The sequence below is a fragment of the Macaca thibetana genome, chromosome 2, assembly GCF_024542745.1.
Source record: "Macaca thibetana thibetana isolate TM-01 chromosome 2, ASM2454274v1, whole genome shotgun sequence".
NCBI lineage: Eukaryota > Metazoa > Chordata > Mammalia > Primates > Cercopithecidae > Macaca > Macaca thibetana.
In genome coordinates, this window is record NC_065579.1 from 179994724 (window position 1) to 180022165 (window position 27442).

The 27442-nt window shown below is 38.1% G+C and overlaps 3 protein-coding genes across 15 annotated transcripts in view; 1 reads left to right on the forward strand and 2 right to left on the reverse strand.

The window, feature by feature from the left end:
* The window catches only part of NSUN3 (NOP2/Sun RNA methyltransferase 3), a 221149-nt gene extending 204333 nt beyond the window's left edge, over nucleotides 1-16816 (reverse strand). For 5 of the 6 annotated variants that reach the window (XR_007723237.1, XR_007723238.1, XM_050778988.1 and 2 more), the window contains exons 1-2: nucleotides 15161-15240; nucleotides 4002-4611 (exon numbers count right to left, since the gene is read on the reverse strand). Coding sequence is in view for 4 of the 6 variants with exons in the window: in XM_050778988.1 (XP_050634945.1) it covers nucleotides 4002-4138 (137 nt within the window). In the remaining 2 variants the exon portion in view is untranslated. Of the gene's footprint in view, nucleotides 1-4001; nucleotides 4612-15160; nucleotides 15271-16599 lie in introns of those variants that run through there. The other variant, XM_050778986.1, reaches the window with a different exon arrangement.
* An 8-nt stretch (nucleotides 16817-16824) lies between these two features.
* On the forward strand, nucleotides 16825-23349 carry DHFR2 (dihydrofolate reductase 2). The gene is given in 3 exon segments (XM_050778991.1): nucleotides 16825-18522; nucleotides 18525-18668; nucleotides 18671-23349. Coding segments are annotated over 3 exon segments (558 nt in total). The 5' UTR covers nucleotides 16825-18224; the 3' UTR covers nucleotides 18787-23349.
* A 1068-nt stretch (nucleotides 23350-24417) lies between these two features.
* Nucleotides 24418-27442, reverse strand: part of ARL13B (ADP ribosylation factor like GTPase 13B) — a 71444-nt gene continuing 68419 nt past the window's right edge. For all 8 annotated transcript variants that reach the window (XM_050778984.1, XM_050778982.1, XM_050778980.1 and 5 more), the window contains one exon: nucleotides 24418-26506. In XM_050778984.1, the coding sequence (XP_050634941.1) occupies nucleotides 26430-26506 (77 nt within the window). In that variant the 3' untranslated portion in view covers nucleotides 24418-26429. The remainder of the gene's footprint in view (nucleotides 26507-27442) is intronic.

The following is a 27442-nucleotide window of genomic DNA, read 5'->3' on the forward strand; positions in this document are numbered from 1 at the left end:
GCTGGGCAGGGCATCTCTGAAAAGAAGGCAGCAACCTCAGTAAGGGACTGATAGATAAAATCCCCTCTCCCTGGGACAGAGCACCTGCTGGGAGGGGCAGCTGCGGGCGCAGCTTCAGCGACTTAAACATCACTGCCTGATGGCTCTGAAGACTGCAGCGGATGTCCCAGCACAACGTTCAAGCTCTGCTAAGGGTCAGACGGCCTCCTCAGTGGGTTCCCTGACCCCCGTGTATCCCGACTGGGAGACACCTCCCAGTAGGGGCTGACAGACACCTCATACAGGAGAGCTCTGGCTGGCATCTGGCAGGTGCCCCTCTGGGACAAAACGTTCAGAGGACAGAACAGGCAACAATCTTTGCTGTTCTGCAGCCTCCACTGGGATACCCAGGCAAACAGGGTCTGGAGTGGACCTCCAGCAAACTCCAGCAGACCTGCAGCAGAGGGGCTCGACTGTTAGAAGGAAAACGAACAAACAGAAAGGAATAGCACGTTCACTCAAAGACCCCAGCCGAAAGTCACCAACATCAAAGACCAAAGGTAGATAAATCCACAAAGATGGGGAGAAACCAGTGCAAAAAGGCTGAAAATTCCAAAAACCAGAACGCCTCTTCTCCTCCAAAGGATCACAACTCCTCATAGGCAGGGAACAAAACTGGAGAATGAGTTTGACGAACTGACAGAAGTAGGCTTCAGAAGGTGGGTAATAACAAACTCCTCTGACCTAAAGGAGCATATTCTAACCCAATGCAAGGAAGCTCAGAACCTCGAAAAAAGGTTAGACGAATTGCTAAGTAGAATAACAAGTTTAGAGAAGAACATAAATGACCTGATGGAGCTGAAAAACACAGCACAACAACTTCGTGAAGCATACGCAAGTATCAATAGCTGAATCGACCAAGCAGGAGAAAAGATATAAGAGCCTGAAGATCAACTTAATGAAATAAAGCGAGGAGACAAGTTTAGAGAAAAAAGAATAAAAAGGAAGGAACAGAGCCTCCAAGAAATATGGGACTATGTGAAAAGACCAAATCTACATTTGATTGGTATACCTGAAAGTGACGGGAGAATGGAACCAAGTTGGAAAACATCCTTCAGGATATTATCCAGGAGAACTTCCCCAACCTAGCAAGGCAGGCCAATATTCAAATTCAGGAAAGACAGAGAACACCACAAAGATACTTCTTGAGAAGAGCAACCCCAAGACACATAATCATCAGATTGAAATGAAGGAAAAAATGCTAAGGGCAGCCAGAGAGAAAGGTCAGGTTACCCACAAAGGGTAGCCCATCAGGCTAAGAGCATCTCTCGGGAGAAACTCTACAAGCCAGAGGAGAATGGGGGCCAATGTTCAACATTCTTAAAGAATTTTCAACCTAGAATTTCATATCCAGCCAAACTAAGCTTCACAAGCAAAGGAGAAATAAAATCCATTACAGGCAAGTAAATGCTGAGAGATTTTGTTACCACCAGGCCTGCCTTACAAGAGCTCCTGAAAGAAGCACTAAACATGGAAAGAAACAACCAGTATCAGCCACTGGAAAAACATACCAAACTGTAAAGACCAACAACACTATGAAGAAACTGCATGAATTAACGGACAAAATAACCAGCTAGCATCATAGTGACAGGATCAAACTGACACATAACAATGTGTCAACCTTAAATGTAAATAGGTTAAATGCACCAATTAAAAGACACAGACTGGCAAACTGGATAAAGAGTCAAGACCCATCAGTGTGCTATATTCAGGAGACCCATCTCATGTGCAAAGACACACATAGGCTCAAAATAAAGGGATGGAGGAATATTTACCCAGCAAATAGAAAACAAAAATAAGCAGGAGTTCCAATCCAAATTTCTAATAAAACAGACTTTAAACCAACAAAGATCAAAAGACACAAAGAAGGCCATTACATAACGGTAAAGGGATCAATGCAACAAGAAGAGCTAACTATCCTAAATATATACACACCCAACACAGGCACACCCAGATTCACAAAGCAAGTTCTTAGAGACCTACAAAGAGACTTAGATTCCCACACAATAATAGTGGGAGACTTTAACACCCCGCTGTCAATATTAGACAGATCAGTGAGACAGAAAATTAACAAGGATATTCAGGACTTGAACTCAGTTCTGGACCAAGCCGAACTAATAGACATCTACAGAACTCTCTACCCTAAATCAACAGAATATAGATTCTTCTCAGCACCTCATCACACTTATTCTAAAATTGACCACATAGTAGGAAGTAAAACACTCCTCAGCAAATGCAAAAGAATGGAAATCATAACAAACAGTCTCTCAGAACACAGTGCAATCAAATTAGAACTCAGGATTAAGAAACTCATTCAAAACCGTTCAACTACATGGAAACTGCACAACCCGCTCCTGAATGACTACTGGGTAAATAACGAAATGAAGGCAGAAATAAAGATGTTCCTTGAAACCAATGAGAACAAAGACACAATGTACCAGAATCTCTGGGACACATTTAAAGCAGTGTGTAGAAGGAGATTTATAGCACTAAATGCCCACAAGAGAAAGCAGGAAAGATCTAAAATTGACAACCTAACATCAAAATTAAAAGAACCAGAGAAGCAAGAGCAAACAAATTCAAAAGCGAGCAGAAGGCAAGAAATAACTAAGATCAGAGCAGAGCTTAAGGTGATAGAGACCGGAAAATCTCTTCAAAAAAATCAGTGAATCCAGGAGCTGGTTTTTGAAAAGATCAACAAAATAGACCGCTAGCCAGACTAACAAAGAAGAAAAGAGAGAAGAATTAAATAGATGTAATAAAAAATGATATAGGGGATATCACCACTGATCCCACAGAAATACAAACTACCATCAGAGAATACTATAAACACCTCTATACAAATAAAATAGAAAATCTAGAAGAAATGGATAAATTCCTGGAGACATACACCCTCCCAAGTCAAAACCAGGAAGAAGTCGAATCCCTGAATAGACCAATAACAAGTTCTGAAATTGAGGCAGTAATTAATAGCCTACCAACCAAAAAATGTCCAAGACCAGACGAATTCACAGCCAAATTCTACCAGATGTACAAAGAGGAGCTAGTACCATTCCTTCTGAAATTATTCCAAACAATAGAAAAAGAGGGAATCTTCCCTCACTCATTTTATGAGTATCATCTTGATACCAAAACCTGGCAGAGACGCAACAAAAAAATAAAATTTCAGGCCAATATCCCTGATGAACATCAATGTGAAAATCCTCAATAAAATACTGGTAAACCAAATCCAGCAGCACATCAAAAAGCTTATCCACCACGAAGTCGGCTTCATACCTGGAATGCAAGACTGGTTCAACATACGCAAATCAATCCAGCCTGCAGCCTCCCTGCCCCTCCCACAATGCTTGACTCCAGGATTCCCCTGGCTCACTTGCTCTCCATGGCAGACAAGGAAGCAGCCTTCGACGATGCAGTGGAAGAACGAGTGATCCACAAGGAGTACAAAATATGGAAAAAGAACACCCCTTTTCTTTATGATTTGGTGATGACGCAGGCTTTGGAGTGGCCCAGCCTAACTGCCCAGTGGCTTCCAGGTGTAACCAGACCAGAAGGGAAAGATTTCAGCATTCATCAACTTGTCCTGGGGACGCTCACGTCGGATGTACAAAACCATCTTGTTATAGTCAGTGTGCAACTCCCTAATGATGATGCTCAGTGTGATGCATCATACTATGACAGTGAGAAAAGAGAATTTGGAGGTTTTCATTCAGTTAGTGGAAAAATTGAAATAGAAATCAAGATCAACCATGAAGGAGAAGTAAACAGGGCCCATTATGTGACCCAGAATCCTTGTATCATCACAACAAAGACTCCTTCCAGTGATGTTCTTGTCTTCGACTATACAAAACATCCTTCTAAACCAGATCTTTCTGGAGAGTGCAACCCAGACTTGCGTCTCCGTGGACATCAGAAGGAAGGCTATGGGCTTTCTTGGAACCCAAATCTCAGTGGGCACTTACTTGGTGCTTCTGATGATCACACCATCTGCCTGTGGGACATCAGTGCTGTTCCAAAGGAGGGAAAAGTGGTGGATGTGAAGACCATCTTTACAGGGCATACAGCAGTAGTAGAAGATGTTTCCTGGCATCTGCTCCATGAGTCTCTGTTTGTGTCAGTTGCTGATGATCAGAAACTTATGATTTGGGATACTCGTTCAAACAATACTTCCAAACCAAGACACTCAGCTGACGCTCACACTGCTGAAGTGAACTGCCTTTCAATCCTTATACTGAGTTCATTCTTGCCACAGGATCAGCTGATAAGACTGTTGCCTTGTGAGATCTGAAAAATCTGAAACTTATGTCACATTTCTTTGAGTCACGTAAGGATGAAATATTCCAGGTTCAGTGGTCACCTCACAATGAGGCTATTTTGGCTTCTAGTGGTACTGATCACAGAATGAATGTCTGGGATTTAAGTAAAATTGGAGAGGAACAATCCCCAGATGATGCAGAAGATGGGCCACCAGCGTTGTTGTTTATTCATGGTGGTCACACTGCCAAGATATCTGATTTCTCCTGGAATCCCAATGAATCTTGGGTGATTTGTTCTGTATCAGAAGATAATATCCTGCAAGTGTGGCAAATGTCAGAGAATATTTAAAATGACAAAGACCCTGAAGGAAATGTGGATCCAGAAAGCAAGAGTCCTAGGTATGTCTTTACTTCTTGTGACTTTAGACTCCCCTTTTTTTTCTTTTCAACCTGAGAGTGATTTAATGCTGGTTTTGAGACAGACTTTGTTCAGGTATCTCTCTATATAATAGGTACCACCAATAATGCTATTAGCCCAAACAGTGAGTGTTTTCTAAATATTAATGGGGGGGGGGCTTGGTTCAGCAAGGCCACAGACCTAATGTTGAAATTTTCTTCAGGAATTTTCTAGTAACAAACCTTGATCTAAACTAGCTACAGAAATGAAAATATTATGTGTGATTATTTTTCTCCTTATGCTATATCGCCAAATTTTTCAGACTCATTTAAGTAGAGGCTAGAGTGAGTAAGACACAGAGCCAAATGAGGTAGGTGTCTGAGCCATGAAGTATAAATACTGAAAGAGGTCACTTTTATTCAGGAAATAGGGGAGAGACAAGACATATAGATTCCTACCCTAAAATCTTGACACCTGCCTTTCCAAGATGCACATTTACATACGTAGACCAGTTTCTTCTTGGTTTCTTCAGTTAAGTCAAAACTACATGTTTCTCTTTCCCCATACATTTTTGCTCATTAGTGTATTTCTTGAGCTGTTTTCATGTTGTTTCTTTTCTGTGAAATGGTGTGTTTGTTTGTTTTTAACTTGGGACTACAGTGTTGTAAAGATATATGTTTTTACCTGACAGCTATACCACAGGCAGACTGTCAAGTTGAGAAGAGTGAATCAATACTTGTATTTGTTTTAAAAATAAAATTAATCCTTGAAAAAAAAATAAATGTAATCCATCACATAAACAGACTCAATGGCAAAAACCACATGATTATCTCAATACATGCAGAAAAGGCCTTTGACAAAGTTAAACACCCCTTCATGCTAAAAACTCTCAATAAACTAGTATCGATGAAACACATCTCAAAATAATAAGAGCTATTTATGACAAACCCACAGCCAATATCATACTCAATGGGCAAAAAATGGAAGCATTCCCTCTGAAAACCAGCATAAGACAAGAATGCCCTCTCTCACCACTCCTATTCAACAAAGTATTGGAAGTTCTGGCCAGGGAAATCAGGCAAGAGAAAGAAATAAAGGGTATTCAAATAGGAAGACAGGAAGTCAAATTGTCCCTGTTTACAGATGACATGATTGTATATTTAGAAAACCCCATCGTCTCAGCCCAAAATCTCCTTAAGCTGATAAGCAACTTCAGCAAAGTCTCAGGATACAAAATCAACGTGCAAAAATCACAAGCTTTCCTATACACCAATAACAGACAGACAGCCAAATATGAGTGAGCTCCCATTCACAATTGCTACTAAGAGAATAAAATATCTGGGAATACAACTTACAAAGGACGTGAAAGATCTCTTCAAATAGAACTACAAACCACTGCTCAAGGAAATAAGAGAGGACACAAACAAATGGAAAATAATTCCATGCTCATGGATAGGAAGAATCAATGTCGTGAAAATGGCCATACTGCCCAAAGTAATTTATAGATTCAATGCCATCCCCATCAAGCTACCATTGACTTTCTTCACAGAATTGGAAAAAAATACTTTAAACTTCATATGGAACCAGAAAAGAACCCACATAGCCAAGAAAATCCTAAGGAAAAAGAAAAAAGCTGGAGGAATCATGCTACCTCACTTCAAACTATTCTACAAGGCTACAGTAACCAAAACAGCATGATACTGGTACCAAAACAGATACATAGACCAATGGAACAGAAAAGAGGCCTCAGAAAGAACACCACACATCTACAACCATCTGATCTTTGACAAACCTGACACAAACAAGCAATGGGGAAAAGATTCCTTGTTTAATAAATGGTGTTGGGAAAACTGGCTAGCCATATGCAGAAAACTGAAACTGAACCCCTTCCTTACACCTTATATAAAAATCAACTCAAGATGGATTAAAGGCTTAAACATAAGACCTAAAACCATAAAAATCCTAGAAGAAAACCTAGGTAATACCATTCAGGACACAGGCATGGGCAAAGACTTCATGTCTAAAACACCAAAAGCAATGGTAACAAAAGCCAAAATTGACCAATAGGATCTAACTAAACTAAAGAGCTTCTGCACAGCAAAAGAAACTATCATCAGAGTGAACAGGCAACCTACAAAATGGGAGAAAATTTTTGCAATCTACTCATCTGACAAAGGGCTAATATCTAGAATCTACAAAGAACTTAAACAAATTTACAAGAAAAAAACAAACAACCTCATCAAAAAGTGAGCAAAGGATATGAAGAGACACTTCTCAAAAGAAGATTTTTATGCAGCCAACAAACATATGAAAAAATGCTCATCATCACTGGTCATTAGAGAAATACAAAGCAAAACCACAGTGAGATACCATCTTACGCCAGTTAGAATCATGATCATTAAAAAGTCAGGAAACAACAGATGCTGTAGCAGATGTGGAGAAACAGGAACGCTTTTGCACTGTTAGTGGGAGCGTAAATTAGTTCAACCATTGTGGAAGACAGTGTGGCGATTCCTCAAGGATCTAGAACTAGAAATACCATTTGACCCAGCAATCCCATTACTGGGTATATACCCAAAAGATTATAAATCCTTCTACTATAAGGACACATGCACATGTATGTTTATTGCAGCACTATTCACAATAGCAAAGACTTGGAACCAACCCAAATGTCCATCAGTGATAGACTGGATAAAGAAAATGTGGCACATATATACCATGAAATGCTATGCAGTCATATAAAAGGATGAGTTCATGTCCTTTGTAGGGACATGGATGAAGCTGTAAACCATCATTCTCAGCAAACTATCACAGGAACAGAAAACCAAACACCACATCTTCTCACTCATCAGTGGGAACTGAACAATGAGAACACACGGACACAGGGAGGGGAACATCACACACCACTGGGGCCTGTCGGGAGGTGGGGGGCTGGGGAAGGGATAGCATTAGGAGAAATACCTAATGTAGGTGACGGGTTGATGGTTGCAGCAAACCACCATGGCATGGGTATACCTATGTAACAAAACTGCACATTCTGCACATGTACCTCAGAACTTAAAGTATAATAATAAAAAAGACGTGTACTTATTGCAGACTGAAGCAGAACTCTTCAGAAATCATTCTATCTCATTCTTTAATGACTAGACAGAATAAGGCCTAAATAGAACAAGCGAAATTTCTGATCTTTCATGATCTACACCCAACCCTACCGAACTATACAGATTTCCTGTAACAAGTTTCTTTAACATTTACTGGTCTCCACATAAACCATGCCCCACCCCCCAACCTCCCTGAATAACCTTTCCTCTCTCACTTATCCGTTCTCAACTCTGGGAGTTTTCTCTCTCCAAGCAAGCCTTTCCACTTACCACCCAGTTCACATTCTCCACCATACTCCGATATCATTATTAATAAATGTTACTGATTGGATGTGTACAATGTTCATTTTGCATGCTTCTATCATAGAACCATCACGACAAGCTTGAGAGAGGCAGCTCTTACTCCTATTTTAGAGGCTAACTGAGGCTTTTAGAGATTTGGCAACTTACCTGAGGTCACACTGCTAGTAGGCAGAAGTATCTGATTCAAAATCAGACTGACTTTAAAGCCTAACAGGAGTGGTTCCCTAAGTGTGAGACCCTGGTACTACAGCACAGAGCTACAAAAGGGGGCGGGAAAGAGAATTTTACCCCAACCGTCACTTAGTGCAAGTGGCCTTGACCTCCCTGAAACCCTCTTGCCCCTAACAATGATACCAGCTAGACATCCTGCCTATAGAAGCAGCTGCAACAGACCAACTCTTGAAGAGACTGCTAAGGCTGCTCAGGCTGGTGCTTCCTAGCCCTGAGAAAGCAAAGCTGTGGATTAATATGATTATTGCAGCTCCCCTTGCACACACCTGCCACTGACCTCCATTCTCCTCCCCACAACACACACACAAACACACACACACACCCTCCCGTGCCTTCACTGGGTGGGTTGCTACCCTGGGGCTGGAGGGAAGTGGCTTCCCAAATCCGTCAAATCCAAAGCTTTGACGGATGGGCAAGTTGCTTAGCAGTCAGTAGAGGGAATGTACGTTAGATGACTCTAGAAAACAGAGGCCAGGCGCCACACTCCAGGCCTTCTCCCAAGATTCACAGTTAGTCTGAAGCTGCTCCATTTACTGGTCTTCCAGGTGAGAAGAAGTGCAAGTACCTCAGCAGCCAGCAGAACTGGAGACACACAAGGTCAGTGACCTGCAAATTTGCTAGTGCATCACTGATATCATTTTGAAAAAAAACACATTTTAAGTTGACATTAAAATCTCACCATATGTTTAAAGGATGCAATTTCCAGCATACTGTAAAAATTGACATTTTAAAATACAAATTATACTGCTTTTAATATATGCCCAGTATAATCTAAATATCAGAATGATTTTGATACTCATCATCACCCATTTAAAAATTCACAGACTGGCTCGTCTTTAACAGGTGGAAATGTTATGCTGCTCGTTTTCCTCTTTTATTTATATTCTACTTCATATAACTTCATCTTAATACATTTTCATGCTTGAAATCTTTTTATCACCTTCTCATACTTCTCTAGCCCCCACATATACACATGTGTATATACTAAATTTGTTTTTCCTGTGTTAAACAAATTTAAGTGTTAAATTTGGTAACTTCTGGATTCAGGGATCAATAATATTATTAGTACAAAACCCATCAAAACAACTTATAAACATAAAAGTAAAAATTGATAAGAAATGGATATCTTAATGAAATAAGCTTTTGTTTCCATATATTCATAAATGAATATTACTTCTTACTATAATAAAATCAGTCAGGATTCAACACCATTTTTAAGCCTATTTTGTGTTTTTATAAGAGCTGAGAAAAACCTTCAGTTAAATAAGTGGATGAGAATTAAACATATTTTGTTATAGCAATGTTTCTTACTTTGAATTCTTTTGGAGTTATATCCCCAAATCACTTAGCGACCTATCATCAAAAATATCTTAAATGAACTGTTAGCTGACATCTCAATCAAGGCTCCTTTACTTTTGTTGAAAGCAAAACTTGGAAACCACCTGACTTATCAGAGAATCTATTAGTCAGTTGCTTTCTCACACTGACACTCCAATAGTTTCTGGCACATGGAGGTTTTGAATACCTGGAGGAATGCAGCATAGAAGCCAGAATGGGGCAAGTGTGCCTTTTTTTGTGAAAAGGGTGAAGGAAAATTGGGGAAGGGCAGGTTGGGAAAGGAGAATATGTACCGCCTTACGAACAGAGGGGTACAGTAATTTTCTGAAAGAGAATACATGAAAGTTGAGGATCTGAAAACTGACTGCTGTCACTTGCCTGAGCCTACATACCCCCTTGGAAAGTCTTTCTATTTCTCACTCATTGTTGCTCTTCCCTCCAATATGCTAAGTCTGTTTTGTCTTCTTTTTTTTAGAGACGAGGTCTCACTCCGTCACCGAGGCTGCAGTACTGCTGTGCGATCATGGCTCACTGAAGCCTCGAGCTCCTGGACTCAAGCGATCCTCCTACCTCACTCTCCCAAGTAGTTGGGCCTACAGGCACGCATTACCAAAACCAGCTGTTGTTTTATTTTTTCTAGAGATGAGGTCTTGCTATATTGCCCATGCTGGTCTTGAACTCCTGTCCTCAAGCAATCCTCCCGCCCTCAAGCAATTCTCCTGCCTTGGCCTCCCAAAGTGCTGGAATTACAGGTGTAAACCATCGTCTATTATCTTCTTGTCAACGTTCATTCATTCTCTAAAAATACACCGTCTGTCGACTATATGCTAGGCACATCTATTTACTGATAATGATATAAAATTAACTTATATTTAAATTCCTAAGAAACAAAAGAAAAATATTAAAACTGACCAAAAAAATAAATATTAAAACTGGACAGATGGTACACAGGAATAACTGAAGTTTGAGAAACAGTTAATAAAGCTAAACTAACATATCACACTGTGTGTCACCCTGCCTGCTTATCCATTTCCCTAACTTGTTTATATGGGAACCCTGACTTATTTTTCTCTGTCTCCTTGGCTAAGTGCCTGGGGCCTAAATCCCAGAGTAAATCGAGAAAATTAGAGTTTTGATTCAAGGCTCTCTGAACTACTTACTATTTTAACAAAGTTAAAGCATTAAAAAATTAAAAGATAGTTAAAATCTTGCAAAACTGTATAATGTATTGTTTGGATAATGATATTATTGGATAATTATACTATCAAATTATTATTTGATAATAATACCTTCCTTCCTAGTGATGAAGATGAAAAATATCATTTAATCTAGAGATTGTTAAACACAATTAACATAACCCTGTAGATTACAGAACCTATTTAAATTTCCATAGCTAAAAAAGAGAAATCCCTTGATTTAGTGCTATTATTATCCACTAGAGGGTGCTCATTCAACTATTTTAAAAGTTGTTTGGAAATGAAAAATAAATCAATTTATGGAAATGCACCAAAGTATGTTTCTGAGTAATTTTATTTTTATTCTTCAGAGATGCTAATGAGGAGCTGATGGCTTCCTATTGTATTCTGGCAAAGGCTCTTCCTTGTATCTCATAGAAGGGCAATTTATGTCCAGATCTGGTATTCACTGCACCTCAGATAGGAAATCCTTTTGCGTTTCTGGTGGAGCATCAACAGGCTAAAAATCCTGAACGTAAGGAGTCCTTCATACTACGGGATCTGAGCATACATTTGGAAGGATGCAACTCCAGATCCTTCACAGCAGCACAGAAGGTGTAGGAAAAGGCGTGGACTTTTAAGTCACAGGACTGAATTTGCCATAACTACAAGATACCTATCAATTGTTCTAACCTCTGACTTTAAAGGGTCTAAAGGTTACTTCTTTACAGAGATTTGCACAGATTAAGGCTGAAAACGTGTGTGAAGCCAACATATAGGACAATATAGAAATCTAGATACTAGTTCATTTCTCTCTTACCTAACCACCACCTGGGACTACACCCCTCACAGATTATGGTAATATTATCTGATTGTGTGTGTGTGTGTATTTTTTTCCTCTCTGTATCTGAACTCTGGGTGAGGAGAGTGTCCAAAAAAAAAAAGATGTTGCAGACAGTTCAGACTTATACATTCTGTTTGTTTTGCTTTCTATAAAGTACATGTATAATTTCCAAAGTTAATCAAGATTTCTAATTAACTCTTACATTAATCACACATTTATTAAGTATCCATTAATTATCCAAGTAATCATACATGGATTTGAGGGCAGGATATATACAGTCCATTTTTGTATTCTCATTGCTTAGCACAATGCCTAGTACACAAACACTGCCAAAACTGGGAATAAAAAGAAATGGTTGCTAAAATAAGCAAATAGGTAAGTACTAAAGATGGCTGTTGCAATATGCCAGATAAGAGACTGTGATGGTCTAAGTGAATGGCAGTAGTACAGCATTTTTTTTTAAAGATCCAAATTAAAAGGGGGCAGAGTAGTTTAGTCTCAAAGACAACTCTCACTTCTGACACCAACTACAAGTTCAGGGATTCCCAGGATGATTCTCAGGTTTGATTATTCACTGGGACACAACCGAACTCACTGAAAGCTGTTATAATCACAGTTATAGTCACAGTTTATTACAACGAAAGCATACAGATTAAAAACAATCACAGGAAGAGACTCATAGTGCAGAATGCACAACAACTCAAAGCATGAAGCTTCCAGTTGTCCTCTCCAATGGAATCACCAACGAGGTTAACTTTTGCTGGCAGTAATGTATGACAGTATGCACAAGAGTACTGCCAACCAGGGACACTCACCAAAGCCTTGGTATCCACTCTTTATTGGGGCTTGGTCACGTACATATGATTGACTGTCCATATAGCTTTTAGTCGCAAGCCCTTCTGGATGTTGAGTTGACACCTGTGAACCCCAGGCCTCAACATAAATCACATCGTTAGATTATCAGGTGTGACCTCAACACCCAGGTAAACAAAGACACACTTATCAGGAAGGACATTCCAAGGGCTTAGAGATTGCCACCCAGGAGCTGAGGGCAGTTGCCAGACCTATGTTTATATAAGGTTCATTTTTTACTACAAAGGCAGTGAAGGTATAGAGAAGAAAGGAGGAAACCAGACTGATGGTGATACACTTAATTCAGATAAAATATGCAGGTAGTAAAGGCAACATAGGTTTGGAAGGGAAAAATAATAATACACTTTTGAGTTTGCCAAGTAACTGAAGTTGCTAAAAAACAGAAGTATGGGACTGAATCTTGGGAAGAACCTCACAGCTTGAGATGACAGCATAGTGATAAAAGTCATGCCATGAATGGGCTTACCTGAGGAGAACATGAAGGCAACAAATAGAGCAAACATTGAACCAGCGTAAACTTCAATTTTAAAAGGACTGCTCAGAGGATGACTAGACAAGAGAGGTTGTTAAAAAAGAGCAAAACTAAACACTAAATATTCCTCACTACTACAGGAAACTAAAAATATTGAATAAATTACTTTCTGAATAGGCCCAAAAAAAAAAAAAAAACACTTGACTTTCCCTGGAAGTAGACTCTACAAGTACATTATGTCTTGCAAATAAGCAGTTAAAAAACAAAATACGTCATTCTGTTCTTATTTCCCCATACCATCTTCCACGCTCAGACTACTTCCTGAGCTGAGAAACCTTTATTTTTGCCTACGGCAAATTTACTGCATGTTTATGCAAAACTTAAATTACCATGAAAACTCAACAATAGGGTAGATGAAGCAGAAGGCACAGCTAATTAAATGGATTTGAGGTTCACTGCTCATTTTGTTTAGGATCAAATAAAAGTATATGACTTTCTGCGTACACTAAGTAGAAAAATAAGTCATTATAGAATATGAGTAGCCAGACTGCTACAAAGTCTACAGAAAAAAAAAAAAATACCTCTTGAAATCTTGTCTTTTTTTTTTAAATCACATCCCAGATATGAGACAGTATAGAACAAGGATGAGCTGTGGGAGTTCTTGAGTCAGACAACCTAGGCACAAGCCTCAGTTCTGCCATTTATTAGCTGAGTGAACCTGGGCAAGTTACTTAAACTCTTAACGGGTTTGTTCGGAGGATGATGTAAGTCAGCATTGTCTGGCATACAGTAAGCATGCAATAAGTGTTTGGTTATTTGGATACTCTACTTGAGTACCTTTGTATACTGAAAACCTCATGAATTTATTACATACTTTATTATCCAGTTTTTCATCACTGTGACAGAAAATACCCATTTGAAGATTTTCAATACTTTTGAAATAAAACCCACAAATATAAACGGTTTGCATATCACAGCATTTACCAATTTCTATAACAGCTTAATTGTCCTAAAATTATCTCAGAATCACCTCAGACTTTGTGATCTTTATTAGCCAAAACTTAGTTTTAGAAAAATGCTTAGAACAGCCCTTTGGAAAGGAGAAATGCTTAAGAGTTGATCCAAGAAAAAAACGGACAAGCCAACCATCTGAAAAACTAGTCTGGACCAAGTTTCAGATATTATCTGTAGCCATGAAATTTCCTTCCTCACGCAACATGTAGGGGACGTTTGCCCTAACTTCATGAACAGTGCACCTTCTTCCCTCTACCTAGAAGGTCTAGTTCTTCTTGTCAAAGTAAATCCTATAAGTCGCCAAGACCCAGCTACCCTTCAGGCCTTTGCTGGTACCCTCAGGCTTTGTTAGATACTTGGATCACAGTATTTACAAATTAGTTTATATAGTTGTAACCACACCCATCTCCTCACTCCTCCCATAAATATTAACTAGACGGCATGTAAACTGGACATGCAGACGGTCTTGCTCTGTATTCCAGAAAGCGTTATATAGTGTTATCAGGCACTCAATGTCAAGAACCCATACAGTAACCCATATATTAACAGCAGCTTACCAAACAGACAAATCACATTTCTCCCACTTCCATGCGTTAAACATTCCTTATTTGTTTTTATAGTATATTTAAATAATTTTGTGTGTATATGCACGTGTTCAAAATATACCCAGCCATCCACATAGGAAAGAAATATGATTACCGAATAAAGTGTACCTTTGGCTAAGATAAAACAGTGCTGGCCTTAAAGATTTGTTGTATTATCTTTTAAATTTCAGAAACCAGTCAATTATTCCAAGTTTTATGGTTTTTCTTTTACAGTATAATTAATTTTGCCAAACAAGTGGACATTCCTATTTCAAGGATAAAAGCAATTGCTCAAAGCAAAGGCATAACAATTTGTGCTTACCATCCCTACAAAGTTTTCTTTCCCCTTTCCTTCATGCTATGATTCAATCTATTTCTTCTTAGTTGTTCCTTTCTATAGCTTCAGTAGGAAAGGGCAACCAGATTTAGATTCCTTTGGCTTTTATACTTATAGCATCCCTCCCACAAAAAGGAGGACTACATATTGTACTTTGTCTATCCCATCACAAAGCATTGAGATGAATTATACTAACCTTACTGTATCCCAGGCATCTCCAAGTTCTTTGGAATACTGTTTTTCAAAATGATCCAACACAACTTTGCAAATCTGTTTTGCAAGCTTCCCCTCTGATTTTGCTTTCAGCTATGACGATAAGAAAAAGTTGCTGACACACAGTGATATTATTACAAATTTATTGAACGTCAACATTAGCAAGGTCTTTTTTTTTTTTCCAAGACAAGAACACTTTTTTTGGATAATTACTAGTTCTTGAAATGGAAGCAATACCTTACATGTACCAAAACTGTACTACATTACCTACTTATGAAAAAGCAAGGTTTTTCCAAATAATTATTTTCCAAACGTGAAGCAAAGGTTAAAACGGAATCTACTGGGGCTGAGTAAACTGTCAAAAGGAACAAAATTAATTTTAAAAAGTCACTGTAAGGGCTGGGTGGGTGGCTCACCCCTGTAATCCCAGCACCGTGGGAGGGGGAGGCGGGAGGATCACATGAGGTCAGGAGTTCAAAACCAGGTTGGCCAACACGGGAAACCCCATCTCTCCTAAAAATACAAAAATTAGCCAGGAGTGGTGGTGGGCGCCTGTAACCCCAGCTACTCAGGAGGCTGAGGTGGGAGAATCGTTTGAACTCAGGAGGTGGAGGCTGCAATGAGCCGAGATCACGCCACTGTACTCTAGCTAGCTCATGCTTTGCATGGAAGAGGCGACAGGATCATTTCCCAGTTCAAGACCAGAATGGGAAATATATCAAGGACCTGTCTCTACGAAAAGTAAAAAAAAAAAAAAAAATTAGCCAGGTGTGGTGGCCCGCTCCTGTAGTCCCAGCTACTAGGGAGGCTGAGGCTGGAGGATCGCTTGAGCCCAAGAGTTCAAGGTTGCAGTGAGCGATGATGGAGCAGCTGCATTCCAGCTTGGGTGACAGAGCAAGACCTTGTCTCTAAACGAAACTAAAAAGTCACCGTGGATGTTGACATCAAGGAAACTTGGTGAAAGGCATTTGAGAGCTCTGTACTAACTTTGCAACTCTTCATTATTTATAAGTGAAAAGTTAATTTAAAGGAAAAAAAGTCACTCCAATTCCTCGTGAAACTTCCCTGCAATTGTTTCATTTATTCATCCAAGAAAAGTGTATTCAATGCCTACTATGTAACAGACACTGTTCTAAGCTCCCGGGATACCGCTATGACACAGAAAACAAATCTCAGCCCTCCAAGAACTGGAGAGAGTGGGTACCAGAAGTCTGCGAGCTGGACGGAAGGGACTCAGCATTACTGCACTCAGCATTCTCAGCATTACTTCAGGGCTTGACAGTAAAGTCAAAGAAACGCTGATCTCCCGAGTGGACGAACAAAGGTGATGTTCCCCCCTCCCAGCACCCTCCCTCGCCACCTCGGCCGCGTCCAGAAGCGTCTCATTCAGATAGAGGTACCCAGCCGGGCCCCAGGCCTCACCCGGGTCAGCATTGTCCTGCTGAGAGCTTTCAAACAAGAGGTGTACGCGAATCAGTATCAAAAAACCTCCACGGAACTGAAAGAACAGTCTGAATTCCGGGATTAGCGGGCACCGGCTTTCATTCTCACGGTGCCTCTTCAAGTTCTCGCGAGATACTGATTTGTCAGCGCTATAGAAATCTCGTCGAAGAGGCTTAGGTCCCGCGGGAAATGTCGCGCGCAGTTACTTCCGGTAGCTGGTAAACGCCGATACTTCCCAGGACGCGGAGGAAGCGGGCCAGGGGCAAAGCGACCTTCGCTGCTTGGATTGCTCGGCGTAGCTTTGGGCGGCCGGACCTTAGAAAGTCACACATCCGCGCGCCTGTGGCCCCAGCTTCTGCAGATGCTGAGGTGGGAGGATCGCTTGAGCAGGGGTTTGAGGTTGCAGTGACCCGTGATCGCGCCACTGCACTGCAGCGTGGGCCACAGAGCGAGGCCTTGTCTTAAAAAATAAAGAAATAAAAAGATAGTCGCATTTTGTGCTAAACACTCTGTGTATTGCTGGGGCTCAACAAAAGAATGAGTTTTGAGGTTATGTTGTATGAAGACTGCTTTAAAATATTCTCAAAGCGAAGCTACTGACTTAATCTACCAAATCTAATGACCCTTGTTAGCGTAGACATTCAGTACCCAAGGATAAAAGGGTGGAATGTAATGAAAAAGAAATTATGTCATGCTTTTCCCCAGACCTGGCCCATGGGGATAATCTCTTCTTTTAATGGGGAGTGTTAAATGATTAAACTGAAGTGTAAAGCGGTTACAACAGTGATTAGGAAACAGTAAATGCCCAAATGTTAGCTGCTGCTATTATTTTCACTATTGCGATCATTGTGATTTTTATCGCGTTGATACCAAATGTGTGAAGACCAAAAGGATCCTCCACTCTAGAGCCTCCCCAATTCACCTTTACAAGGAGCGAAGTTTAATGGTTCTTCAAGGAAGTTGTTTATTACGCCTATTTTGATAGGAAGAGTTTATTTGCTCTTTTGGTGTCATGCTTCAGTAACTATCATTTGTAGCAACAATCAGCAATTAGAAAAAATCAGCTTGATATGGTCCCTGATGTTTAATAATCATCATTTTGAGTTGTCCCTTGATGCTCAAATCAGTATAGGTACATGCTATAGGTACAAGTCTTATATTCATGTAAAAATATGTCTTTCCCACTAATCTGATTTGAAGCTTAATATATTTATTTATTTAAACAAGTTTCCAAGTCACCTAAAAAAGGCATCTTATTAGAATTTAGAATTTAGAATAACAAAAGACAATGTTATTCAGGAATTAAATGATGCCATCTCTTGGATGCCAATCTGTTTAATGTTTGTGGAAAAGTCGGTCTAACCTTTCAGCCTCTGTATTTTTTATTTTATAAATTTACATTTTATAAATATATTTTATATATTTACATGTTTTATACAATTTATTTTTCTATGCTTACTCCAGAATGTTGCAATTAATTAATACAGTGGTATTGTATTTGCAATGTGGACCTGTAAAATAATTTGAAAAAGGGAATTTCGCGGCAGTCTTGGCCTGGCTTCCTGGTGTAGCCAGCAAGCTCGGAGGTGCTAACGGCTGCTGTCATGGTTCGTTTGCTAAACTGCATCGTCGCTGTGTCCCAAAACATGGGCATCAGCAAGAATGGGGACCTGTCCTGGCCTACGCTCAGGAATGAATTCAGGTATTTCCAGAGAATGACCACACCTTCTTCAGTAGAAGGTAAACAGAATCTGGTGATTATGGGTAGGAAGACCTGGTTCTCCATTCCTGAGAAGAATCGACCTTTAAAGGATAGAATTAATTTAATTCTCAGCAGAGAACTCAAAGAACCTCCACAAGGAGCTCATTTTCTTGCCAGAGGTCTGGATGATGCCTTAAAACTTACGAACAACCAGAATTAGCAAATAAAGTAGACATGATTTGGATAGTTGGTGGCAGTTCTGTTTATAAGGAAGCCATGAATCACCCAGGCCATCTTAAACTATGTGTGACAAGGATCATGCAGGACTTTGAAAGTGACACTTTTTTTCAGAAATTGATTTGGAGAAATGTAAACTTCTGCCAGAATACCCAGGTGTTCTCTCTGATGTCCAGGAGGAGAAAGGCATTAAGTGCAAATTTGAAGTATATGAGAAGACTGATTAATATGAAGGTGTTTTCTGGTTTAAGTTGTTCCCCCTCCCTCTGAAAAAAAGTATGCATTTTTACATTAGAAAAGAGACTTGTTGACTTCAGATCTATGGATAATCATTTCTAAGCAACGTGTTTATTCCCCACTAATCTTGACTATATCAGATACCATTTATGAAACATTCTTGCTATAACTAAGTGTCTCTCCAAGACCCCAACTGAGTCCCCAGCACCTGCTACAGTGAGCTGCCATTCCACACCCATCACATGTGGCACTTGCCAGTCCTTGATATTGTCGGACTTTTCTAATGTTGGTAGTATTTATTAAAGATGAAGATGCACATACCCTTCAACTGAGCAGTTTCACTGGTGGGAAATACCGAAAGCTTCCTACGTGTATATCCAGAGGTTTGTAGACAAATGTTGCAGCCTTGTTTGTAACAGTGAAAAACCAAAAACAACCTGAAGTCCAGTGATGGGAAAATGAATATATTTCTGTCTTAGATTGGGGAACCCAAAGCAGATTCAAAGACTGAAATTTCAGTGAAAGCAGTTTATTTGCTAGGTCATACCAGAAGTCATCAAAGTATGGAGAAATGGAACTGGGAAGGTAAAAACCAGTTCAAAGTCAGTGAGGTTCTCATTGGTAACAAGCTCCACACTGCTGAGATGCAGGGAAACGGAGGGGAGAAAGCTGGAGTATTTAATCCCCCGCTCCTTGGTTGTCAGCTCCCTGTCCTGTGTGTGGGCAGAACATACTCCAGCTACTCTATGGGGAGTCCCAGGTCTTTGCTGTAAGAAGCTGCTGGAATGTACAGGAACAGTGAATGCCAAGCACTTAAAGCAATTCCATGTTTAAGTATGTAAGCTCTTCGTACTTTTTTTTTTCTTTTTAAGACAGAATTTCACTCTTGTTGCCCAGGCGGAAACCCTGGTTAACGACAACTTCCGCCTTCCCAGGTTCAAGCGATTCTCCTGCCTCAGGATCCTGGGTGGCTGGGACTATAGGCGCGTGCCACCATGCCAGACTAATTTTGTATTTTTGGTGGGGACATTCCATGTTGGTCAGACTGGTCTTGAACTCGACTTCAGGTGATCCTCCTGCCTCGGCCTCCAGGGGTGCTGGGATTATAGGCGTCAGCCACTGCACTTGGCAGATCTTCATTCTTTTAGTAAAATGTATAAAGCCACACATGGTTTATTTGAAATATTTTATAATTTAAAAAAGTACAGAAGCAGGAAAACCAATTCTTAAGTTCGAGTGAGGGATGATGGTAGTTTGAACCAAAGGATTGCATGTAGTAAGAAATTGTGATTTAAAATGTATTTTAAAGTTGGAAGTAGCAGGATATTCTGATGGAGTTTGACTTTGGTTTTGGGCCCACTGAGTTTGAGATGCCTTTGAGAAATGAAAGAAGTAGAGAATTAAAAACCGGCCAGGCATGGTGGCTCATGCCTGTGGTCCCAGCACTTTAGGGGGGCTAAGGCAAGTGGAATACTTGAGACCAGCTTGAGCAACATGGTGGAGGCCCATCTCTACAAAAGACAACAAAAATTGGCTGGGCATTGTGGCGCACGACTGTAGTCCCGTGTACTCAGAGGGCTGAGACGGAGGGATCAATTGAGCCGGCGAGTTCAAGGCTGCAGTGAGTCGTGATTATGCCACTGCACTCCAGCCTGGGTGACAGAAGAGACCCTGTCTCAAAAAAGAATCTGAAAACAATGGAACCATGCCTTCAGAATTCTAGAAAGTTATTTTCAACTGATAAATCTATATTCAGCCAAATAATCAAGAGTGAAGGTAAAATAATACATGTTTAGACAAGCAAAGACTCAGGAGTTACATGTACCCTTTCTTGGGAAGCTATTGGAGAAAATACTCCAGCAAAATTAAAGAGTACACAAACCAGAGAATGACATGGATCCAGCAAATAGGATCTAACACAGACAATATTCCAGCTATGCAGCTAGCTTTAAAAAGAAACAGTAAAAATATTAATAGGTTAGCTGGGTGGAATGGCCCATGCCTGTAGTCCCAGCTACTCAGGAGGCTAAGCAAAAGGATGGCTTGAACCCAAGCGTTCCAGACCAGCCTGGCCACCACAGTGGGATCCCTTCTCTTAAAAATAATAGGTTATTGCCAGATTGGGGCATTTGGAAAGAAATGCATTGAAGATAAAGCAAAAGTAAAAAAAAAAAAAAAAAAAAAAAAAAAAAAAAAAAGGGGGGGGGAAGGGTTGGTTAGGCAATCATTAATTCTAGGGCAGGAAGAAGTACAGGATAGGAAGAGCATCATACGCTGTTTTTCTCAACAATGAGCAATATGTACATAGTCAAAATGATGTGGTGACTGCTTAGCCCCTAAATCTGGTAATTACTTTGGGACAATATGAGAGGAAAAGTGAAGATAGTGATGGTGTAAGAGCTAAATCCTCATCTGTCATATCAAGAAATCACTAATGTATAACATAATCAAGAAATGACTAAGTAGTTACGTGAAGAAAAAATAGAACGTTGCTGGAAGAGTTAGAAGTCATTGCTCTGGAGAATTAGGAGGGATGGGGCAGGGGACTGTTAGGATGCATTATAAACTGAAGAGGCTTTTTAAAATTATATGTATGAATATATGCATTCACTTGAAAAACTAAAAAAAATAATAATTTTTTAAAACCCATGAAAGTAACTACCAGAAGGAAAAACTAAGAGAATGAAAAGTGCCTGCCTCTGGAAAGAACAAGTGGCAGGACTGCTGTTTTCACTGTAAGACTTTTGGTGCCATTTGATTTTACTTAACCATTTTTCATATATTTCTTTGATAAAAATAATTCTATCTTAAAAGTTATACTCATTCATTAAAAAAAGAATTTTAAGAATGTAGTAAGAATCATATACTTTATTTCTGTTAGAGCAAGGCAATGTGTTACACTTGGAAAGAGGTCATATTAATTTTACCACATATTTTTGGGACTCAGCATCTTTATATTTTCTGATTTTAAATACGCAATTTTGCTTATGAATTTTGTCTGAATCTCTAATAATCTCCTTATAATGCCTAATTATGCCCTTAGTTTGGGTAGGTTTTTCAAAACTTACCAGTTATTTCATTTTAGATTACCACTCATGTTCACTTATCTATAGGTGTCTTAGTATCATCTTCTTTATATTTGAGATAACCATGTCAGATGTTAAAATACTTTCCCCATTTTTCTTATAACCATTTGACTTTAAGTGTGAAGGTATTTAAAATTTTTTGTGTGTCCACTGTAAATTGAGTTTATTGATTCCACTGCTTTCAGGCTTATACATTTTTTTCCAGAGTGAAGCCACTTGTTTCTCCCCTTACCTCTTCATAGTTTGATCTTTCATGTTTAACCTCTTAATCTATCTAGAATCAATAGATGTGTATCATGAGAATGTTAATGGATTTTACTCCCCACCCCCACCCCAAATGGCTACTAAAGAACAAATAATTCTACATTGAGTTTTAGGAATAAAAACTGTTAGCAGCAAACTTGCATTAAACCACTGCAGACGTAAGACATTGAGCTGACACAAATACCATAAGTCACATTAGTTTGTTTTTTTGTGCTTTTCTTAATGTTAGTGTTAAAGAACCAAGAGCAGCTTAGTAAGGACGTACCTCTAGGCAGGAAACAAATTTTTATATACCTAAGCAATTTTACTGTAAGGTCAGTTGATCTAAGAAGTATTTCAGAGTAATTTATGGAATAACTCCTAAACTAGCTATGTTTTATGAATTTTCGTATTTATATAAAATGTGTGTCAAAACCCTTCATGTTCATATAGAGGTTTATGTCGTCAAAAAGGACAGGCTTTGTAGTAATACAATATGACATCAAGAGAGCCCTCAGCTCCTTAAAATATATGGCAGAAAAACACAACAGGAAACCTGTGATCAATGCTAGAGAACACAGCATTGTTACAGGCAATCTTAGGCTTAAAGATCAGGTGAGATTCTCATTTTACTAAAATTCTGGGTTCCAATGTGGTCTGTACAAACTCCAGCAGACAATCCACGGTGTCTAGGAAGTAAATATAATGACTTTTATTTTTATTAAGCTTTATGTAGTCTTTTAAAATTTCTTTTTTTGGGGAAGTGTATTTAAAATGTACATAATGCAGTAGAACAAGCATGTTAACTGTTATGGGCTGAAATTTGTCCCCCCAAAATTCATGTTGATGCCTTAACCCCTTAACCTCAGAATGTGACTATATTTGGAGACGGGCCTTTAAAAAGTTAAGTTAAAAGAAGAAAATCGAATACCAAACACACAGAGACACCGGGGGTGGGTGGGCAGTGGAGAAAAAAGGCCATGTGGGGACACAAGACAGTGTCTATCTCTCAGGCAAGGAGGGGGCCTCAGGAGAAAGCAAACCCACCAACTTGCTCTCAGACTACCAGGCCCCAGAACTGAGAAAATAAATTTACGTTGTTTAAGCAACCTGTCTGTGATACTTTGCTATGGCCACCCTAGCGAACTAATACAATAACATAAACATCAATGTATATTAAAAATGTTTTCTGATAGAAGATATAATAAAAATTTGGAAACCACTTATCCAAAGCACTTACCTAGGTTGTAAATGGTTTCCTCATCTGCACACAGAAGGAACTTACAACTTATGCCCTCAATAAGCAAATGAACTTTTTTCCTATTTTCCATTTAATTATAAGCTGATCTCTTTCATTAAAGGAAGTTCATTTCTGGCTTTCTTTTCTTCCCCCCTCCAAAAACAGGTATCTATTATTCTGTTTCTGTAAAGATATAGGATTATTGCTATTTTGATAACCTATGCCATACTTAATTGAAAATTTAAAAATCTTTGAATTTGTTCTTTGGATCAGTTGGAATATATTTCCTGATAAACTACTAAACCATTATTAGCACAATCTCAGTTGCAAAGCATATTCCACTTAGCAAAAAAAATTGACTAAGTAAAGCCAAGGATGATAAAGTTTATAAGCTACAGTTTTATTCATATAAACAATTTAGTTTGTGAATAGCTTTTGCTACCTAGAAGCATTTGATTGCTTTAGTTGTATTCTATAAGTGAACTGCTCCAGGCTGTTCACAGGTTATACATATTACGGGAATTCTAGTCTTCGTCTGGCATTTATAAAAGCACTTAATTTTAAACTTGCAGAAAACATGGTACTTAAATAATTTTAAATATTATAAATTTGCCTCCCTCAATACAAAAGTAAACCAAACTACATTTCTTTCTAGTGTTGTTTCTATGCATAGTTTTATATTTGAAGTCAGTTACATACAATATCATGTATACTATAAAATATGCATTTTACACATAAAGGCACATGAGAGTATCTTTTAAATAAATAACATATCTGTTGACCAATAGCTTTAACACAAGACAGACATCAAATCCTCTAACATTGTATGGTGAAATGCTATTTGTAGCTGCATTTAAAATCACAACTTTCTTTCCCACATACATAAAAACTTGCAGGGAGAAAAAAGTTTTGTGTGTAAAGTAACAAAAAAATGCATTATTTTAATCTACTCATTTAAACTGTTTTTCAATAATCATATTTAAAAATCTTTACCTATTTTATTACCCAAAGGAAATCATTTAAATCTACCAAATGAAAAGAGAAACAGAATGTTGACATAAATTATTTTATTGTGTGAAAATGTCAAAATTCAGAATTAAGAATAAAAATATAACATATAACAAAATAGGCATTTAATTGTTAAAATACACCTGGATTTACAAAACATATTTTAAAATGTTTTTAAAACGCTTAAGGAATAAAAATTAATTTTTTGAGAGAGCTATATAAAATGTGAATTCTATATATTTAATTTCAAAATCATTTATTTTTATTAAATGAAGTTAGTAGCTACACTATAGTAAACACAGATAGAAAACAAAAAGTTTAAAAACATGTATACTCCCGAGATAAATATTAAAAAGATGGCAAACGAGTTTAGTTTTAAAATTGAGTAAATGTTACAAAAAGCTGTGCAATTTTCCCTTTAAAATCCTTTTCAAAATTTACATTCTGTCTTTTCTTATTGCTTTTTATCACATTTCAGCCACCTCTCAAATTCAGGTTGTTATGAATTTTAGATCTGAAGTCAAATGCTTTTAACTCACTCAGTGTGCTTGGTAAGTCCGATGTACAAACTCCAAGAATATATACAATGCTGACTGGAGTAAAGGTGACCTGATTGTTAAAATTTGGTGAGTTAAAAAATGTGAATAAAATCTCATGTTCTGAAGTAAAATTTTTAAAGTAAATATATTAAACGACAAAAAATGTACTTAATGTTATTATCAGATACTAGTATATGTCTGTTGTGTCAGTACAAGTTACCAAAAGCACCAATCTTAACAAGGTGATGTAAAAATCATTCTGTTTATACTATTTTCACTGGGATATAAAGGTTTGTTTTCAATTAAATGTAACATTATGAATCTGTTATTCAAAATATACATCTAGAAGTCTGTCTAAATGCCAAATACAGAATCTTATGGATGCCATTCTTAAGTGCAAGAGAAGTGCTATCATCTTAAATTAAGAAATTATTTTGGAATTATTTATTTATAAAAGTAATTTTGGGCCAACATTTTTATTCTCGTTACTTTAGTACACAAGCTGTTTCCCAGTTGAGAAACAGAAGTCTTTGGACCTGCAGTAGGTTTTCCAGTCTTTCTGCCTTTAATTTCATAGTTTAATTTCAAGGCATGAAAGAATTAGAATCACCTAAAAGAGTTACTGCAGCTTCTGATGGAACAAGGGAGTATAGGGAGCACCTTGATCTCTGAAAGTGTCTAACCTTTAAAATAGGACTTTATTGAGACTTTTAACAGTATCTCACAGAATATATTTTGATTAATTTCAAAAACATTTAGGTACAAAAAGTATTTCCAGTCTCTCTCACTGAGTACTGTTTTCAAATCATATAATTGGTAGAATAAAGATCTGAGAATCTATTTCAAAAATATATTATTTTTAAATTAGGTCAAATTATGACTTACACTTAAAGAACAATGCTATTACAAAACATACCTCAAGCCATATAAATATATCCTGTTTGTATAGTTCATGTCTGAAAGTAAATCAACTCTATTTTCCAGACACAATTTAAACAAATCATCTATTAAAAAAAGGGTGTATAATCAATATCATAGTAATTAAAATTTTTAAAGATTTAAAAAAATATAAAAATAGTTTTAAAATTTTGGTTATAAATTCCTAGAAGTCCCCCTTCTATGTGCATGTATCTTACAAAAAATACTTAATATCTAGAAATACAGGCTATTGAACAAATAGTAAAGAAAGTGCTGAGTTCACTGGCTCTTTTTCTAAAGTTTTCCTTCAGAAGTATCCTCATGAGTGGGGAGGTATAAACCAGAGTCAACAGTAAATCTTGCTAATTTGGTCCAAATGCTGATTTTATGTACTGGTCATTGTGCTTCCTTTATTTTTTAACCATGAAGAACACAAATAATTAATTATCAAGTCAGGTCCTTGAGTATTAATCTTCTCACTAAAATCATTATGGTTATCTTGCCCCGGTCATCAATATACAACATGTTTCTTCTTCTGAGAAAGAAGAATGTCCCACTTCACCTTGCTGATATTAAGAGAACTCCTCCATACGTCTTGTTTATGAGATCACATCATGAGCATCACCATTAGGTCGCTGTGGCACAGCCAAGGGAGGCAGCGGCTTCCCATAGAAATCTAAGAAAAGAAAAAAAACCAAATGCACCAAACAGTTATGGAAAATCAAGATTTTTGACACAGTTCATTATTTTTTAGACATTTAGACATTTTAGACATTTCCAAAGAGATAAGCTTACAGAATCTTGGCATGCCTCTCTAAAGCAGACTTCCTTTTCTCTCATGCATTTTAAATCTTAAGAGACGGTACCAACGTTCCATCCTGTTGAGCCAAATTATACTCTATTCCTTTTGCTTTCAATCCACACATGAATTAGTCATATATTACTTATTATAATGGTTAAAACATTCCTTGCTTATGTTTTACTCTCCAATCCAATTTCCATTCCTTACTTCTTACTTTGACTACTGCAATAGCCCCCAAATTTGGATTCTTACCCCAAATATAGCCACTATCAAGTTTGTACTTTACATTGCAACAAAAAATACTTTCCTAAGCACCAAATCTAATAATAGCATTTTCCCTTTTAAAAATAAAAGCATTTCTTGAAAAGTTATAGCAAGTTCAGACATCTTACCATATATATGAAGCCTTCACAATCTGGCCTTAAGCCATAACTCCACTTTCAACACTGTAATTTCATATTTTCTCTTTCTTACCCACTCAATGCACATACACCTAATCTCCTATCACTGGCAACTTCATGTTATTCTCCAACTAAACAATATTCTGTCCTGCCTCTCCACCTTGAAATAGTCTGTTTCTTCTGATTACTGACTCTTCTCGTTCTTTGAATACCTCATTATAATGCCGCTTCCCCTAACTGCCCATGCACACAGTACTCCTACTGTGCATAGTACTCTAACTGTACACCACAGAACTCATTGTCATATATTCTACAGTAAGCTGAAGAATTGTCCTCTCTATACAGTAGGATCCTCACAAAGGCAGAATGTACATCTTATTCATCTTGTGATTACCAATGTTTTAACAAA